The 19,912-nt window shown below is 43.0% G+C and overlaps 1 protein-coding gene across 4 annotated transcripts in view; it reads right to left on the bottom strand.

The window, feature by feature from the left end:
- Nucleotides 1-19,912, bottom strand: part of pard3aa (par-3 family cell polarity regulator alpha, a) — a 415,766-nt gene that overhangs the window by 11,349 nt on the left and 384,505 nt on the right. For 3 of the 4 annotated variants that reach the window (XM_050056584.1, XM_050056586.1, XM_050056587.1), the window contains one exon: nucleotides 11,340-11,460. In XM_050056584.1, the coding sequence (XP_049912541.1) occupies nucleotides 11,340-11,460 (121 nt within the window). The remainder of the gene's footprint in view (nucleotides 1-11,339; nucleotides 11,461-19,912) is intronic. The other variant, XM_050056585.1, reaches the window with a different exon arrangement.

Genomic DNA, 19,912 nt, shown 5'->3' with positions numbered 1-19,912 from the left:
TTGCACTTGTATAGCGCCTTTCTAGCCTTCTCATGACTTAGAAAGTTTTTTTTTGTTTTTTTTTACACTACGAGTCACATTCACCCATTCACACACACATTCATACACCGGTGGCAGAGGCTACCATACAAGGTGCCACCTGCTACTCAGTTTTTAACACACTTTGATACTTCGACATGCAAACTTGAGCACCAAATAAGTGGACACTGACGCCCTGCAGTGTGTGAGCAAGTCATTTTTTTGGTAACTGCTTACATACTTTCGGCTCAGCACCTGCCCACGCTGATTTGGATGTGCGTGCATACTCCTGTTTGTATTTACAGGAATGCCAGACAGCGTAGAGTTTGTAATGACATTCCTAATGCAGCCTCCAAAAGCGACATCAACATACAAAACAGAAAATAAAAAACATATCGACCACAAAATGACAGGATATTTCTTCCCGGAAAAATAGAAAAAAATAAAATGTTTGTGGGGTTGTCTTTGAGGTTCCAAACAGCAGATGTTCTCTTTGAATTGCACCGGTCCCTGCGTTACAGGGTGAGTCTGTAATTTAATGAGTGTTGCATTGTGGGTTATGTGGAGTCCTGATGCTGCTTGGCTGGAGAGTTCTGAGTCCGTTTGTAGTCTTAAAGTGTTATCCCAGTTTAATCTGCACAAGTCTCTGATGCCACGTGCGTTTTACTGCCGCTGACAAAATAAAATACGGATGAGTTAAAATTAGTTCAACACATCTCCCAGTGTCTTCACAGCTGAAAGGGACTATTGGCAAAGTCATCACATCAAACAGCCAAACACTAACGGTGCTGGAGAGTGTCATGATGATGTCCAAAGAGAAAAAGCATTGAGAATGATCGTTGGAATCAACTAGAAACTCAAGAAACGGAGGCTGGAAATTTGGGTAGGTATAGGTATTCTCAAGTGCACTGATCAAATATACTTCATAATAATTCAAAATTTCTGAAAAAAAAAACCCTTAAAATGAATATTGATTGCCATGGTTTGATGTGTTAAATGTCATATGTCTGACTGGTTCAGACTTAATTTATACATCAGTGACTTTGGAGCTCAGTATTTGTTCCTTTACAGGATTTAAAATGTGTTTCACTACTGTACTTCACAATTAATCTGTGGACTGGCCACATTACTGCTGGCCCGTTTTCCCTGGATTTTAAACTTCACTGCTCATGCAAATTACTCTCTCTGCGCTCTCTGTTTGTGTGAATCAGAGCACCTTATTATAGCTAATAAAATGTTATATAATAAAGTCATATTTTGCTAAATGTATGCTGTGTATTTCTAGTATGCTGAAGACATAAAATACAGTTCAGCAGCCACTGCCTCATTTCACTAATAAGTGTGCGACTCGACTACACACCACAAACCTGTACCAGTGTGTATGTGTGTTTGTTGTGTGATCATCGACAGGGTTGACATGGCGATACCATCTCCCTCAACACCAGCACGCTGCTAACGAGCTGGCTGATGAAAGAACATGACAAGCAAATTAAACAGAGGTGAGCTGAGGAGGTGCAGCGAGCGCGGCTTGACCGAGTGTCAGCTCTTATAAGGCTCGGACAGTGATGTGGTGGGCAGGTGGGGGCGTGTGCATACATTTCTGTTCAAGTAAATATCACCTAATAATTTACGCAATTTTAGAGGAATCAGTGTTTAGGAAGAGAGCTTCTTGAATGAGGAAAATCTGTGTATGTGCTTGTGTTTGTTGGCTGTGTAGTGGACGAGGGGTAACAGTAGATGACAGAGTGAACTGATGGGATAGAGGTGTGTGTTGGCAGCCAGAAAGGGTGTCAGCAAAAATGTCTTCTCGGAAACATGTTGTGCTTTTTAAACGTCTGCTTTCCTCCTCACTCGGACAGCTGCAATAACAGCGCAATTACATTTCACTCAGCGTCCATAACAAGTCCTTTCTCGAGTCCTAAAAAACACTGGTGTTCCACGTGGGTGAAGTGAATTGGACTCATATGTTTCAGGTTTCGCTGCAACAACACATTTTCCCGGCTCAGCGAGTGCAGAGTGCATAAACGAATATCAGATGAACGGTGAGGGAAAAGGAGAAATTATTTTACCGGAGCCAAATGCGGTGGTGAGAAAATAATTAGTCACGCACACTGAAAGTTTTTAATGCGATTTGAGAGGAAGTGGCGAGGAATCCGGAGGTGCTTGACGCTTCGGTTTAAAACTGACGGGTCGAGGCGGATGACGCCATGCCAGGAGAAATGCATGAGAAATAGCCAGGAGAAAAAATCAGTCAGTGTAATGGCATTATCCAGGGAAGGAGAATCAGATTATTCCATGTTAGGCCTGGAATACAATGCCATATAAAACATGACATTTGTTGAAATCAAATCAAAGAGACGTCCGTGTTCGTTTTTATCCAATAATGTGAAAAATGATGTCGATACGGCACGCTTTTATCTCCCCCTTGTTTCCTTGGGGGTGTCACAGACAAAGCAGTGAAGGAAAAAAAAGAGTTCTCCACCTGTTTAAACATAAGCGCGTTCACAGACAGTGAGTTGGAGGGGGACATAATTATGAAAATTATTTGCAGCTATCAAAAATCTGGGACCAGGAAAGCAGCTGGGAAGGCGTCGAGCTTTAAAAGTTCCAAGGTGTAATATTTCTCGGTTCAGAGCTGGTCACAGACCTTTCAGATATCAAAGCAGGTTACTATGATGGGTCAACGCTAACATATGGCTTTACCGCACACACTCCTCACGATGCCGTGTTTGCAGCCGACCACAAAGGGAACAGTTTTAAGAGAGCAGCCGTGCCGTACACAAACAGACATATGGAAGACATTTGAGCTGCTAATGGGGAGTCAGAACAAGAAGAAAGTGAGAGAATGCTCGTGAAACACCACATCCTGACAAAAGCGCAGTTGGATAATGATTCTCTCTTAAAGTCCGCGACCCAATTCCGCCAATTTATTACAGGCAGGCCCGGTCCATTTGTGGTCGCCGGGGTGTGTAGCTCCGGGCGAAGTATCCATCTGAGAGCGAGCAGTGTGGTCTACCATTTCCCAGTCCCTGCACCAGGAAACCACGCTGAATGGGAGGCTGGGTTGGTTATCTCCACATCACTTAAGGACTCCACAGCATGCACAAATGGCAGAGCAAAATGTTGGAGTCTTATCTTTTATTGTGAAGATATCTGTGTAGGATGAATGTGTGGGGTAATAGTGCTGAAATGTATTATTATGTCGACATAAGAGAAGCATAATCGCTTTGTTCTCCTCCCTCTGTTCTCCATCTTATCTTTGAACACACACACACAGTTCGGTATCAAAGCATATGGAATGCAATAAAAAAGCTGGGTATATATGTAGGCAGCATATATCTGTGCACACGCAGAGTATGAGTGCAGATGTCATGAACAATGCAACAATACTGTATTCGCCATTTCACACTCCCAACAAGCTAGATCATTTTATGATTGTGATATGTTGTGTAAATATGTTGGCGAGTCCTAATGCTTATAGTGGCTGTAATCATGAGATCAGTAAACTGTGCTCGCTGCTTGTACAATATTAAACAGCAATATCCATAATTCATCCACGCAGCCTTGACAGTTAGTGTTAGTGAGCAAACTGAGGAGAAGCTCGACAAAGTAATCAATCAATAAAACTAATCAGAGTCAACAAAATGAGCTAATTTAAGTCAGTAAATTTAAGTAATTTTAATTTAGTTTAGTTCAATTTAGTTAGTTTAGTTGGATTTGTTTAAGTTAGTTAAGCTTAGCGTAGCTTACTTTCATTTAACTCTATTTAATTTAGTTTAGTTTCATTTAGTTTTGTCGTGTTTTGTTTTATTTTAGTTAGTTTAGTTGGGTTTGTTTAGTTCAGTTTTGCTTAGCTTAGCTTAATCAAATTAAATAAGATTAAATTAAATTAGTTTAGTTTAATTTAATTAGTTTAGTGTGGTTTAGTTTAGCTTAGCTTAATTTAATTTAATGTAATTTAATGTAGTTTAGTTTAGTTTAGTTTAATTTAAGTAGTTTAGTTGGTTAGTTAAGCTTATCTTAGCTTAATTTAATCTAATTTAATTTAACTTAATCTAATGTCTTTTAGTTTTAGTGTAGTTTAATTTAAGCAGTTTACTTGGGTTTGATTAGCTTAGTTTAGCTCAGCTTAATTTAATTTAATTTAGTTTCATTTAGTTGAGTTGCACCTTCCCTTTTTACATTCATTGTTTTGCTCCGTACCCTCCAGATTTATGCAATGAAAAGGAAAATAAAACAAGCACAATAAAATACATGTATATTATATATACCCTAAATTCCCAAACAAAATTTATATACACACACTAGTGTTCTTAACTTGGTTTTATATTTGTTAATCATCTTATTTCTAAATATATATATATATATATATATATATATACTTAAATCTTTTAAGTGTAGTACACATTTTCAAGTCATTTTCAAAACTGTTCCACAAATTAACTTCATTGAATGTTAAACATCTTTGTTTTGCGTTTATTCTTATCTTTGTTTTTGTAAACATACAAGCTACTTTTGGTTCATACTGACATTTTACGTCATATATTAATTATGCAGCTGTAAAGTTCACCAAATCTCTTTATCTGAGAGCATGTGAGTTAAAAAAATGAAGGATGGTTCATGATAATCAGCTGTTTACAATTCTTATAGCTCTCTTCTGTAGCAAAACAAATGGATTTGTGTATGTACTGTATGTGTATCCTGTAACCTCCACACAGCAGGTAATGTATGGAGCTACAAATGTGTGATAACATATATGTAATGAGTTTAGATTGAAGACGTCTTTTGTTTTGTGCAATAGTGCAGTAGACTTCAACATGTTTGTTTTTACATGATTTAGATGTGGTTTCCAGCAGAGTTTGTGGTCTACCACAACTCTGAAATATGAACTTTCATAAACTCTTTTTATTGCAACTTTATCTAACATAAATGTTACTGGGTTACTGGGTCAGGTTATTTGCGGTCATTGAGACAGTAGCAAGAGGACAATGGCAGTGTCCATGTGTCCAAGATGCATCAGCACTATGACAGGGGCTCACAGATAAAATCAAGTAGCTAAAGGATTTCCCTGCTACTCTCTACCGTATGTTGAGGCCCTCTCCTGCGAGGTCAAACTGTGAAAAACAGCGAGCAGAGTCAACTGGCTTTCCTTTAAACAAAGACGTTTACTGTGCAACAATGTGTGTGAGAGTTCTCTTTCCAGTCATTACCTCTCAAGTACATGTGATTATGGACAAACAGACTTTTTTAATAATCTTACATATAGCACACAACACACTCCATGTATTGTGCGACTGGTTACGGTGACTGGTTACAGCCAGGGGGTCACACACTGTCATGGCACAGAGCTATGTTGTCTTAACTCCAACCCTTCGCCCCTGGGAAGTCAAGTGACTGCAGCTAAAAGTGGCTTATTCTCATTCACATGACCACATAGGAAAGAGTTAGCTGTGCACACACCGACATGGAAAGCACCACTGTCAGAGTAACCCCAGATTGCGTAAACACAACAAATGCTTGTAGACACATGTATCCTGGTAGCAGCAGATAGAGCGATAATAAAATCAAAAGAATTCACATAAATAAGAGCTTTACAGGCTGCCGTTGGTGCGTTTGATCCAGGGAACCAGCATGGCGCTCACACTCCTCTGTGTGGTCATGCTCATTGGCACTCCAGCCCAACAGCACAAATTGATTTTATTGCCGCAGACAGAGAGCGAGAGAGAAAAAGGCAACTCTTTGGAAAATACATAGCGCTTTATGATGAACATCTGGAAATCCCCTCTCACGGAGCGGCGGGGAGGGAGCGAGAGAAAACATGCCAGCTCTAATTGTGTGTGTTGGCTTGGGGGCTACGTGATAGACAGGACTTTTCATGTCCTGGTCATTATTCCATTAAGGAGGAGCCGGGGGTTCGAGGACTGACCTCGGCATTGTCATTACAGGCGCTCACGGCAGACATACCTGAGCTCAGACTCCAACACCCCAGAGACAAGCCAGGGGTCAGACTCGCACAGAGGGAGCCTCACACCTCACGCTGCTCCGTGTGCTCCTTCTGTGCCTGGTCCTCATTATGGTGATCATTTTATTGTACATTTGCTGTTTCCCCCCAAAGAGGTACTGTAACAGCCGTCTGTTTGGAAGTGGGAGGATATTGGGTACTATTGAGCAAAAATAACTCAATCAAATAAATATACTATTTTAAGATGGGCAGGCTGTTAATTTTTATTACTCTTGTATGCTGTGTTAACTCACACTACGCCTCTTAATGGGCCTCTCTGCTGAGCCAGAACCTGCCACTTTCCTGCTCAACTGTACGGATAAATCAACCAGCCACAACATGGAGTTCACACAGAATGTCAGTTTTGTCCAGTAACAATTCCAATAAAGTTCATTCAAACAAGACGAATCCCTAACCAATGGAAAGGAAGAAAATAACAATAAAAATATGGATACACAGATGTAGACAGTCTGTCTGTTGTGCAGCGGAGCTCAGTTTTATACCACAGAAGTTTTAAGACTACAGTTTTACCCACATGTAAAACGCTCTCATGGGTTTACACGACACCATCACAATGACGTTGCAGTAACAATCAAAAGTACGTATTATTTAACTGCTCAGTCCAGAAACAGAATACTCTGCCTTCTGTCCCAGGCCTGACAGAGAAATTGAGCCACAAAAAGGTTCCACTTCTGATCATCCAACCAAAAGAAATCAACATAGATGGAGGTCATCTTACTGAAAGGTACATTCCTTACGTCTTCATATACAGAACAGTGAAACAGGAAGTGAACCTCATTCTAAACTTCACCTCAATTACACAACTGAGGGGCGAGTAGAGAACAGCAGGGACTAACTCGCATATTCATAATTCTGCACATACTAAATGAGGCAAAGGTGTAGAGTTACAGCTAAACCCAGTTCAGGCCAATGATTCGCAACGAGACAAAACTGTTTTAGAACCTTGCAGAGAGAAGTTGCAGCGGTGTGAACCAGCCGGTCTGAGCTCGCCTCAAGCCAGCTGATGGTGTCACCTACAAGTCATCACCTGTATACACACTACATCGCATTTTTTTTACCTTCAACAACAAATGCACGTGGTTACATTGCATTTCCCATGGGGAAGCAAACACCAGCCTCCTGGGTGAAAGTCAGTGGTTGTTGGACCCATCCACCGACCCTCCCATCTGCCCCACACAGACTTTTCACCCCCTTAACTACCATTGTTGTCTCGCCATGTTTTCTTTCAGATGCCACTGGGCACAATTTCACAATAATGGCATCATCATGGCGACATGAATGGATGGCTTTTTTCTTCGGTGTCTGATGCTGGAAGTCACCGCCCAAGCGCCGATATTCAACGACTTGGGACTGAGACTGGGTTGTCTTAAAACCACTTGATGAAGCAGTCTTACCTCTATGTCTATTCTGCTGCCTTTAATCATAAACATATTGTAGTTTTGAACATTTCCATTTCCATGGTAACTGATCAGACATTATGTGCTGATGAAGATCATGCAATATGATTGAAAGCTTCAGAACAGCCACTAAATGGGTGTGAGTCGCTTTGACAACGATTGAACCCCCCCCCCCCCCCCAAAAAAAAAAAAAACAACAGAAATCTACATTTCTATTACATCTGGAACCTGGGAAACTCCATCTGCCGATCAGGCTCATGTGACATGATCCACAATAGCTACTAAATGGACCTTGAGGTGAGAGTATTTGTCGGTATTACTTTAATCACAATATTTGGATAAGTGATGGAGCAGATCTGAGCCAGCACTGTCTGTTTTTATAACAAATATGCAGTGTAAATATTACAACCCAGTCATGCCTCAAGATGCCAGCAGCTGCTGCTGTTCTGGCTTGTAGATCTGTGTGGAAGCCATTACGCTGTAACCTTGAGCACTCAGGGACAACGCGCATCAAAGTGCAGTTTTGCAGACTTTGATGTTGTAGGCATTTAACTGCCTTCTCGAGCATCTTGCCTTTTCATGGTTACATTCACTGAATGTTTTGAGTGGAGGTCACAGAGGTTTCACTTTCATCACTGTGGACAACGCTCGGCAATGACTCAGAGCAAAATCCACGATGAAAACGAGATCAATTTCTGTACAAAAAGTAGCCTTAATAGTTGGGAACAGAACACAGCCACAAGGTTGTGTTTTCAGTGTGGGTCAAAAAATGCTATTGTCATCCCCATTACCTCTACCTACACTTATGAAACCCACAGTTGAATGCAACAAGTTCATTTTCTGAAAGTTATACAGAGTTTTTAGTTTCAAAGCAGTCTATAAATATGTAGTTAAATGGAAACTGCAGGTTTAGAATTAAAGTTTATTTATACCTCATGGCCCTGCCTCTGTCTGCACATCACTGAAGCTTTTTTATTCCTTGTCTTTTCTGTTTGCCTAGACATTCAATGTCACATTTTTCTTTCCACAGTTGCCCCTAGTTTCGTATCAAAATGCTTGCCCCATCCGCCTTGAATAGAGCCATATCTATCCTGTATTCGGATGACACTAAAACAGGATTTCCCTCGAGTTCCTCTAATCAGTGTCAACACATAGCACGGGCACGCCTGCATCTTTTCTAACAAGCTCTGCCATTGTGAGTCCTTGTTTGCAGGACTAAAATAACATGAAAGAAGACTAATAAAATAGACTTCAATACTCCCGGGCAGGCCTTATATCTTATTACCAGTGGAGTAGCGGGGGTATGCTCAACAATGTCAACAATCACAAGCAATTAGGAGCTCAGAGGCTCAGAGAGAAAAGACTGAGACTGCTTAGCGCTGAACAAACCGTTAACATCTCATTCTGTGAGTGAGAAAGGAAAGACAGAGAGATTAGGAAAACAGCAGAGAGAGAGATGTCCGCTTTCTGTGATTTTAAACCATCAGCAGGACCAACACTGAAGGAAATCCAGAGCAAATAAAGTCTGCCTCCCTTTGTGTGCAGTTATGTCTAACCCAAACTCATTCAGACAAAAACAGCAGACGATCCCTGCCACATCACACCTCCGCTCCGAGCCAATTTAATTGACAGACTGACACTGATAATTCTCCAGAAAATTGGATGCCAAATATTTTAACTTTCAAGGTCTGACATTTTGACCCATAATTTAGGAAATAGCTCCGCTTGGTGTAACAATTAGCCGTCTTTCTTCTACAACCAGATCAGGAAAGTCACAGGACAAATGAAGCTGTCTGTCTTGAGCCATTACACCGCAAAAATATACAAATATTTGACCTCTAACTTTTTCCTGCTTGATTATACAAGTTCAGTCAGGAACACTTTAGTCAAAGAGAACTTTATTTCCATTTGCAGTATCATATTTGGCAGTATGGCTCTGTTCTGGGGCCCCTCTGCCTTTCCTCGGGCCTACAAAGAAAGCCTCCTTACGCGCCTACGTGGAAAGCATAAGGCGGAGAGAGGACACCTCTCTGCCCTTCCACGTGCCTGCATGGAAAGCCATAAGGCAGGGAAAGCACATCTGTCTGCCCTTCCACATGCAAAGGAGGAAAGCCTGAGACAGAGAGGCAAACCTCCCTGCCCTTCTATGTGCCTACTAGGAGAGCAGCAGCAAAGACCCCACAGGAACAGAACAGAGCAGCATCAATGACAAACAGAAATGACACTGATAAATCAGACACAGCATGAAAAGGAGGAGCTGGGGTGGAGGCAGGTTGCAAAGCAGCTCGCAGAGGAAGCAGCAACAGTAGGAAGGCCAGTGCAGTTTAAATAGGGCGCCCTGAATGAGATTCACCAATTAGTTGCATAGAAAGGAATCATGTGATCAGTCAGCTGCTCCATCAGTCGATTGGGCTGTCTGAGATCAGCTGATGTAGCTGGGATGTGAGCTGAACTTGACATTGTGTCCTGCCTGAACTAACGGTCAATTTTTGCTCTATTATTGTGAGGTCATAGTTAAAAATAAAGAGGGCCTTAAATTAAGTGTCAACCAATCAGTTATACCAGTCCAAACAAAGTAAGAAGTTAGAGTTGAGTAATGATTGCGACTGCAAGTTAAGATCATCAGTGATATAACAGGGTATGTGGAAAGATGAAAGTGTTTCTTTATTTAAACTCTAGGCACAGTTGCGCAGCAGGAAGGAATAAGAGATCAGGTCTGAATGAATTAACAAAGGAATTAACTTGATTACATTTTTCCAATTATGAAGAGTAAATCCCATTGTTGGTACAGATCAATCATGGCAGAGGAGAACGGCTTAAAAAAAAACTATCAAATTCTTAATTTAAAAATTCTTAATTCAAAAATCCCTTTAATCAACCCTAATGAAAATGAACAGTGTGCCTCACTGTTTCAGTTTCTCTCCCCTCACTTTGCCTCGAAGTCCTGAATAGTCACTTGTCATCAAGTGTCCCTCCTTGTTCGTCTCCTCTCCTCCTTCCTGCCATAAGTGTGTCAAATTTCCAAGACAGAATAGGCACAGACAGAAATGAGTAATTAGCAATTAGTTCCAGGTCAAAGGTTGGACTGGGGAATTAGATATCAGTCAGAAATTTGGCAGAAGTTGGGACTGGAGCCGAAAGTTTTAGCGACATGAGTCAGACAGTTTGGCAGGCGCAGGACACTGACGGTCCAAAAGAATGACGGTGTCAGACGATTGAGGCACTTCATGGAACCATGCAAAGTTAATGTTGTGCTGTATGGGCTTCATGCTGCGTTATATGAATTATTATTCAGTTCATAAGTAAGACTTTTATCATAGTTAATCCCAGGACGCAGGAATTTATGACTCTACTTTAGTGCAGTCTCTGAATATATATAACAAAATGTCTTCTGGGAATGATCTCAGGGAACAATCCATATTTTTGCTCATTGGTTATTTTTTTCAGTTTGTATCTCTAACATCAGTTGGAAAGAAAAATATATACTATAATATTTTCATCTACTATGTATTTGATGAAATGAACTGGGTAATCGCTGTAGTCATCAGCAGAATATCAATAACATAAGGTATTAGGTTTGTAGCAACACTGAAAAACTAAAATCCTATTCACCCAATATTTTCAGGCTGTTTTCCAGAGTAGTGCCAACTCTGATCAAAGTAAGGTCATGACACAAGTAGATAGTCAAAGAATAAGAATCAAGTTCTGCAGGAATAAAACTATTTGAGTGTAAGAAATCCATTAAGCAACTGGGAGCTTTGGAGATAATCTGAGTCCAGCGGTGCATCAGGGGGAATCACTCTAAGAGCTCTGAGTGTACGGTATTTTGGAGTATGTGTATCTGGGTCTGTGCGGCTCAGCGCCACTCTGCTGGAGCGCAGCAGCTCCTATCGGCCACTCACCCAGGACTGGCTGAAGCTGTAGGTGTGCCTGTGGTCGTCGAGGTCGTCCTCCTGCCTGGCCTGCTGGAACTCGTGCCTCAGCCTTTGTATCCGGTCGTGGTTACTGGGAGCCATCTGACTGCTGGGAGACAGAGCGAAAAACAGGAGGTGAGAAAGCGGAAGGAGTTGTTTTGAATCCAGATAGCACGCTTAGGGGTCATATTTCAGCAAGGCCTGACTCAGAAATAATACCAAACACATTCCTCTAGTTAGAGTGTTGTTACTGATGCTTTTTCATATTCAAATAATTCACTTGACCACATTAACACAGCCTCTAAATTGTGTTGAGGACCCCTTGATCTGACAGTTATGATTCCCCCTTGCATACCTGACTGACATCTCCATGTGCTTTCTCTTCCCACCCTTCCTCCTCCCAGCCTTTGCTCCTGAACATCCCTATAACTGAAAGTGTCCCTTGTGCACCGTTGTGAGTGATGCATGTCCCTTTTAGACTGCAGGAGAATGTTGGCCTTTTATGGTACGCAGTCATTAAACACTGTGGAAAACCCTCATTTACATCCCCTTCATTAAAGGGCTTTGAGGAGCCTGTCAATAGGAATCAATAGCCTTCCCTCAGCTTAATCAGGCTCTCCTTTTATCACCAGCTACAGAGGCAGCACATGACAAAATGCATAATTATGGTGAGACAACCAGGCTTGATAATAGGCCTGTATTTATGCATACCACTGGGATGAAAGTGACCAAAGGTTAGGAATTTGTGCTGGGAGGGGTTGGGAGCTCGGGGATATAGGGGAGTAGGATAGAAGGAAAGAGAGATAAAGGTAGGAGGTTTGTTCTCGGGGATGGTGCCGAGTGAAAAAGGGAAAGGTTAATCAAGAGCATGTGAGAGAAGAGGAAGAAACCAAGTCAGGCAGGACCTGTTACCCTGTCATTCTGTGCGTCCTCCTGAGGAGCACTTACAGGTGGCACGCCAGCGGTGGAAGTGATTGCTTATTTGGGCCCCGAGGATTCTGGGCGCAATTATGGTGATAATTGCAGATTAGAATGAGCACATCCTTCTGATGATAATGGGCAATAGGACATGCTGCCAATCAAGCTTCATTAAAAGCACAATAAATAGCAGCTCATAAAGGATGAGCGGATCCTGGTGCATGCCCCTGAGTAGCACTTGGCGAGACACGGTTATGGTGTTATTCGTACTGCCTGATCAAAATCAATTGTATTAGTTATAGTCCATTTGATTCCTATAGCTTTATGTGTGTGGGAGCACAGGGAGCATACATTAGGCCTTTTATGTGGATGTGGGCAATTAAGTGGCTCATTGGGGTGTGAGGAGGGTGTGGGGTGATGGTGAAGTCCTTCTATTACTGTTCATTACAAAATCAATGTTCCCTTTATATTGGCATGAGGTTGCTTAAATAGCATATGCAATGTTAAAGAAATTAAATGACTTAATTGTAGTCTATAAACAACAGAGCTACACTGACTGTATGCACACAGAGGCTCTATGTGAAGTTCAGAGCGTACGAGCTGTCTGGACACGTTTCTCAGCATGGACGTGGCTGTGCCGCTAATGGTGCTAACTCCATAAACAGTGTCGATAGAGCTTAAGGTGTTAACCATGTGGGAACCAGGGGGGGTGCTAGGCTTTGACAATGACGCTGTCCCAGCATCAGCGGTAACTGCTTTGAGTGCAGTGCAAAGTGGTGTCAATAAGCTAGCCAGTGGAATCTGCAACTGTATAAAAAAGATGGACGACATGACAACTCCTCAAAATCCCCCCTGGTGGCTGGCTGCAGTAAAGGTCATAAAGCTTGTTCCTCCATGTAAGTAGATTGGACATGAAACAAACTAAAACATTGGAGAAGTGGTTCCCAACCGGTCCAGCCACGGGGTCCAGATTTCGCCTTAGTCATTAGTTCAAGGTCCCACAGTTTAATACATTCAGTGTCATACTTGTATTTGGCCATGTCATTGAGCTAGTTTTCTGTCTCTGTCAAGTAGCTAATGATTCATTCAGAATGGGCTTGCAATCTACTTTTGGACAGCGACCCACCAGTTGGGAGCCACTGACTTAGAGTCCATGTCAAATAAATTTTTGCCAAAGATGGTTTCTGTCATTTATTGAAATTCTTATCACACTGATGCAGGTTCAAATTTGGTTTAATTAGTTATCTGACACTGTAGAAATGGGGTTTGACATCTTGATTCACGGCTGTGTGTGCCAATCTGTGTTTGTGACGGTTGTTTATGTGGGAACTCAACACCGCGGAGATTGCTACTGCGCAGACTCTGGCTCCAAGAGATGTCACCAGCGCAAAAGGGCAGTGACTGTATCCCAGATATTTTGGCTTCATTTTTGCACAGTGTGGTGAGCGGAGATGTGTTGTCCATCTTTATATGTAGTCTATGGCACTAACGTGCATGTGTGATCGAGACGGCTTACCACAACAAACAACAGAGAAGCTTGGATTACAACACACAGAGGTAGCGGGACATCACCCTCTGCTCAGGATGCTATCACTCCACTACATCTTTACCTAGTAAACAGTGGTTCGGTGCTATATCAATGCTCTGAATGAAAGGGCTGATTAAAGATCGGATTCGCTCAAATCTGCTACCTTTTATCATAAAACCTTTTATTTCTTTTAACTAATGACACATGTATGTGAAAGTATTATCAGCTGTTCCTGTATGAATATCAGTGCCACGTATGCCATATGCTCATTGAGTCCATCTGTTGAATTTCAAAACACCATTTAACCCAAAGGTTTCCAGATTTCCCCAAAGACGTGTTCTAAGAAAGTGCGTGCACCTCACACGGAACATACACTGCACAGCATGCAATTAAAAAGAAAAAGAAGCAAAACACATCTGCAATTCTGAATTAAATTTCCTCACTTCAGATATATGCCTGCTAATGCATATGTTGAAATACAGTACATGCCATCTTCCTTACTCGAGAGACAGACTAGAAAAGACCGAACACAGATCTGGGAAGTCCAGTGTATGCAATTAGTTTAATCCCTGAGGCTGGTCAAAGAGAAAAGCGGGCTGACTCCAAACAAACAGCATCGTAAATTTTTCTCTTTGACCCTCCAGGGAGGGTCAGTGCTAGCATCAGCATCTCAAACATGCACCACTGGGCGAGGGGAACCAGAAGGGGCAGTGGGAGCCAGCTGGGGTTCCAGAAAAAGGGCCCCAACCCAGGCGATAAACAAGACTGCTTGAGTCCATATTCTCACTAGGACCTATTGCCCTTCTCTCACCCACTAAAGCATCAATCTAAGAAAGGGGGTCGGCCCGTATATTACCAAATTTCTGCACAGTGTGTGACAGATGAAGTGCTGGGGAGTGGAATGGGAGAAGATCAGCGAAGACAAGATCTCCAGCAAATTAAAGACCTAGCAGCAAAGCACTTCAATATATTTTTCAAAGTGCTGCAAATGGAAATTGCATCGCGTATAGGGACTGGGAGTGGGGTAGGATTTAACGAGGGGCGAATTTGTCATGGCAGTTCAAAGGAGGCCTGTGCAATATCTAGATTATCTGCAGGGGCTTCTCCCCTTGGTCCTCCGCCCACCATGGGGGCACCGAGATGATGGGATTCTTGGAAAACACTTCATGGAATTCTCCAGTGTAAATATATTCATATGGTGAGGAAAAAAAAGCTGAGGAAGAGCAGGAATCAAGGCACCACTATCACTGTAACAGCCGGTAGCAGGCCTGTCTCAATATATAAAGAAGATGGATTCAGCCGCCTTCCGAGAACTCCCCAATGCTCGAGCACCTCAATGTGTAATTAGTCAGCATGATCGTTGCTGGCTGCATCAGGTGTCACCGCTTATAAATTCCCCTGTGAATACATCAACGTCTGTAATGGGCCTGAAGAACAAGAGCTGTGAGAAAAGATTGGGGGGGAAGAAACTGGTGGTAATTTACGTCAGCGGACCACCTCAGCAATTAGGATGAATGTGTCATCCCAGCCAGCAATGGATGGCTGTGAGGGAATATGAATGAGTGCTGCTCATCAGTTTGCTATAAGCCATGTGTTTGTGCATAAGGGGAAAAGGTCACAGGTTGTATAAGTGTACTCAGGGGTACAGGCAGGCTGTCTGCATCATGATCATATGAGCTCACGGGGCTCAGTCCCAGAGCTGTTTTTCTCCCCCTGAAAGGCCTCTTTTAAAATGTGAGTCAGTGAGTCAAATGGGATGCTGCCTATAAAGTAATTAAAAAACATGCAGATAAAGTATCCATATGCCACAGCCTTTTCACAGCCAGCATCTTCATTCTGTCCTGTATAATGAGATTTGCTCAAAATTCATCTCTGTGTTCGCAGGCTGAAATGTCAGCACTTGGCCTCTCAGGTTGGCTCCCAAATGCATGCGAGCACACACCCCTGCAAACACAGCCTGCAACACGTAGACGCAGAGACACACACACACACACACACACACACATTCTCCCTCCCTCCGTCTCTCTGCTCCTCACTTTACAGACACTTGTATTCTGTAAAGTCACACCGCCGCTGTATTTATAGCTTTATTCTGAAAGCTTATTAGGAGAGGTGAACTTGTGAATTCACAGGCTCGCAGAGTCGGGTCAAACAACAAGGATTCAGGTCCATGTGAACAATAACAGACCCCCTGCTGATCTCCTCCTGCTGCTGCTCCTACTCATCCTCTCTCTTATTAAGAAAGGATTATAAAAAGCAGTTAAGGTAGGAAAATGCCACGACGCAACAAAAAATAAGCCTAAAGCTTTTTGAACATGTGATGGATATAGCTTTGTGAGTGAATCTCACTTTATCGACAACTTATACAGGAACACTTTTGTTTTTAAAAACAAATGGCGTCCAAGTACCATCCCCATCCCACCTGTGTTTTCCAACCTGACCTGTTGACAGGGGTCATGAGCCCTCTAAAGCTGCAGTTGGGGGTATGTGGACGCCTGTCTGTGTAATAGTCATCCTTTGATCCAGGAGGATTTGGCAGATGTCTCACACACCACAAGGCTTAGGCCAAGGATGCAAACTATGGCACAGTCCTCCTGTTTGCTTCTGTTGGTAGTTCAAAGCCGCGCTGAGTCTCGGCATGCCCTATAAACACCGCCACTGGCTAATAAAGGAGTAATCCAATCACTGAGAGTGTAACACGGGTCATATGAGCATACCTAAGGTCAGGGGCCAGCTCCAGCCAATCAGAGTGAGAGTGTTACAATCCTGGGGGAAACTTTCAGCACAAGTTTGACAGGAGTTCTGAGAGTTGTAGCAGACTTGTTCATTTCCAAGTAAAATGAAAAAGACTGAACTGTTGGGGCTTCGGTGTGACTTTAAAATCAGACGGTCTGTTATTTCTTATCTGATCACTGCTGATTGAAATTCCATCAGATTATCTGGTTTCTTGCTCCGGCCCCAGTATCTCCACGCAGCAGATGATGGGGCAGGCTTCTTAAGTTTGGGCCCTTTGGCAATCTTGCATCAAGTCAAAGGCTTGGCTCATCTTTATTCCATCGCCCCGTGGACTTTCATTTATTTCAAAGACAGAAAGATGAGGCAGTTTTTGGGGAGATGGACAGCCTTTGGGACCTACCGCGATGATAGAAAAAGATTAGATCTGCATTACCGCTGGTCATTTTCGAAGGGGAGAGGGACAAAGATAAAACGTTTTTTTTTTAGAGTCTTCAGAGGAAATCAGCATATATCGGCCAATCTCGCCATGATTCTTGCAATCAAACGAAAGCATTTGAAGCATATACCCCTCTCCCGGCATTTTTTTTTTCACTCTACATTTTACTCTCTTTCCCATCTTCATAAAAATATCTTCCACTTTTTTTTCTCTTGCCTCATCTCTCTCCTTTATTTCTGTCTTTTTTCCCCATATGCTTTATCTGTGAATGCCTCAATACTCCTTTGTGGATACAGGGATAGGTCATGAATTCCCTTCTGTCCCCCTCATCCTCTCCCACTAGCCTGGTAAGTGACAGCTGCAGGCTGGACAAAGGCCTGATAATACCCTGGATTTGTCAGGCTCTGACTTCACCCATGTCCTCCTGTGACTGATGCACTGACAGTGGCGCCTTGCCAGCTGAAAACCCCGCTGCTAGATGGGGGCTGTTGCTGTTGTAGAGCTGGGTTTGAATGTGTGTGTATCCATGGTGCCTTTCAGACTCCAAAGCAGCCCATATGGGGTCCTTGGGGGTCCTAAGAGGCCATCACATGGGATGTCTGCTTGCTCTGGTGGTGGCGTGACTGGGGAGTGTGGAGCTCTGATTAGCAAGGGAAAGAAGCAACGGCTGTAGAGCTCCAACAGGCTGTCCAGCATGGCTGGCCCCTGGTGTACCGTTCATCTCTTGCTTCCCTAGTGTGAGAAATGAAGAAACAGCTCTGCCCTGGAGGGAACCACAGAGGCCCCTCGACTGAAAAAACCCCCACGGTTTACAGAAAACGAAGAAAAGAAGCAGTTCTTCAGCATTCTCTTTGTCTCTTTACAGAGCTATACCCTCAGTAATTCAAAGCCCTTTGCGTCTCAGCACACATGCAGCCTGCCGCCCTCTCTGCCCCAACCTCACCCCCAATTTGCTTTATTACCCCAAGGACACGTGCTACAACCTCTCTTCTTTACAAGGCATTACATTAAAACACCTCTTTCTTTCTTTCTATTTCATTCTTCTGTTTGAGGGATTGCCAAAATACAGGTGCAAATGAGGAACCGGCCTTGCAGCTGTCTGCATTTCGGGGAGACACAGTCGATGCCTTCTGCCCGGCCTTTTCACCGGCAAGTTTTATGGCTTCACTTGCAATGAGAATGCACTGAAACTGATCAAAGGCGCTTTTGTTTCTGCGTGCTGTGCTGTGTAGATGCATTACTTGTGGTTAGAAGGAAACAGGTGTGACCTTTTTACAAAAGAGGAACTAAAAGTGCTTTTGGTTGTTTTAAAACTTCCAATATATGGTGTGTGGCTTTAATGCTGAAAAAGAAGGAGGCTGAGAAGGGAGTCTACAGGCCAGTGAGATGGCTTGAGGCGATGTTGTGGCAGAGCCAGCTGGACGGCCAGAACATTGTAGTAAATAAAAGTAAAAAAGAAAGATGGAAGCTCAGGTGCAGTCCAGAAATGGATCAATTATTCAACCGATCCTGTGCAGCTGCTCTGAGTCAGAGCGAAGGACAGACGGGAGGAGAGACAGGAGGTCACAGTGGCTGTCTGTGTGAAGCAAAGACAACTCACAGAGGCTGAGTTCAAAAAGTTTTCACTGAAAGACAAAGACTTTACATGTTTGACTGTAAAAACATAGTGCTCCAGTGTTTGTACTGTACAGTGCAGTCAATGGTTCACACAGGAGCAACCTTTACTCTGACCCTATTTTAGTCTTTATCATCCAGAGTGAAAATGCGTCTTTGAGAGTTGTTTGAAACAGCACAACAATAAGACGGCACGTTGTGCACTGTTACATGGGCACAGTTTAAGATTTATATGGACGACAGACTCTGAGAACTTTCTTCACCTCAGTTGCTGGCAACTTTTCTGCAAGTTATTTTCTGGGAAGAAAGGAGCCAGCCAGCTCCTGACTGACAGCTGCGTCCTCCATGAAGAAAGAGATGAACTTTGAAGTTAAGGCCTGTAATCCCAATCCATTGATTCAGAAGCACTCGCTCACACTGTGTGAGAGGGAGAGCGAGACTAGGAGTATGGCTGGGACTGCATAATGTATTCACACAGGGCACAAACACACACTCGTACATGCATGCTGCACGTCATGGTAAGTTCAGAGCAGTGCCACTTCGTAATGAGACAAAGCTGCACTGCATGCTAATGATTAGAGCTAATCACGTGCCCAAACTTTGCAAGCGCACACAGAATTCCTTTGCTGCTGGATTGTGCCCCAGAACTCTAATACAGTAAATCTGTTATTTTCAAAGAAGCATATAAACAATATGAAAACACATGTGCGGCAGCCGCAGTCTCGCAGCAGGGTGAATAACTCTCATCGAATGTTATATTTTCATGTCTATGTCAGTACTGTGGGCTGTTGTGTTGAACAGAGGCATTTGACAAGTCAACATTCCTCTTCAGGGTAAGGAGAGTGAAGTGTGTAAATAAAGTGTGAAGGCCGTAGGCTAAAGTATCCATCTAAACAGGTTAGCTCAGCTTTTATGAGCCCATCAGGCCTTAAAGACAGCTTTTATGAGATATCAGCTGGCTTGACACTAAGAGGCCAGAGGAGAAGTGAGCTGGGGTATACTATATGACTTTGGCTTCCAGTATTCTCTTTTATGAACCCTGACACCAAAATATTTGGTCTAAGTATAGGTTGGCGCCGTGAAATATGAAATTGGTTGCTGTGTTTTGCATTAGGTGACCTCAAATAAATGTCCAGCGAGGCTGGTGTGCTGCAGCGACGAGTCACCTTTGCAGGTTTCTCTTTTTAAAGCAGCTCTCAAAAAGCCCAGAGAGGGCTGGAGAATTTGGCGGAAGTGCCGGCTAGACGATCGTTAGCACTTAGACAAGAAGGAGCCGAGTGGATCTTGAGATGGGTTTGTCCAGCCAAGTGTGGATGCCTCAAGTGCTCA

The sequence above is a fragment of the Epinephelus moara genome, chromosome 11 (genome assembly GCF_006386435.1).
Source record: "Epinephelus moara isolate mb chromosome 11, YSFRI_EMoa_1.0, whole genome shotgun sequence".
NCBI lineage: Eukaryota > Metazoa > Chordata > Actinopteri > Perciformes > Serranidae > Epinephelus > Epinephelus moara.
Note: the sequence above shows the minus strand (reverse complement) of the source record. Positions and strands in the feature narration are given on the sequence as shown.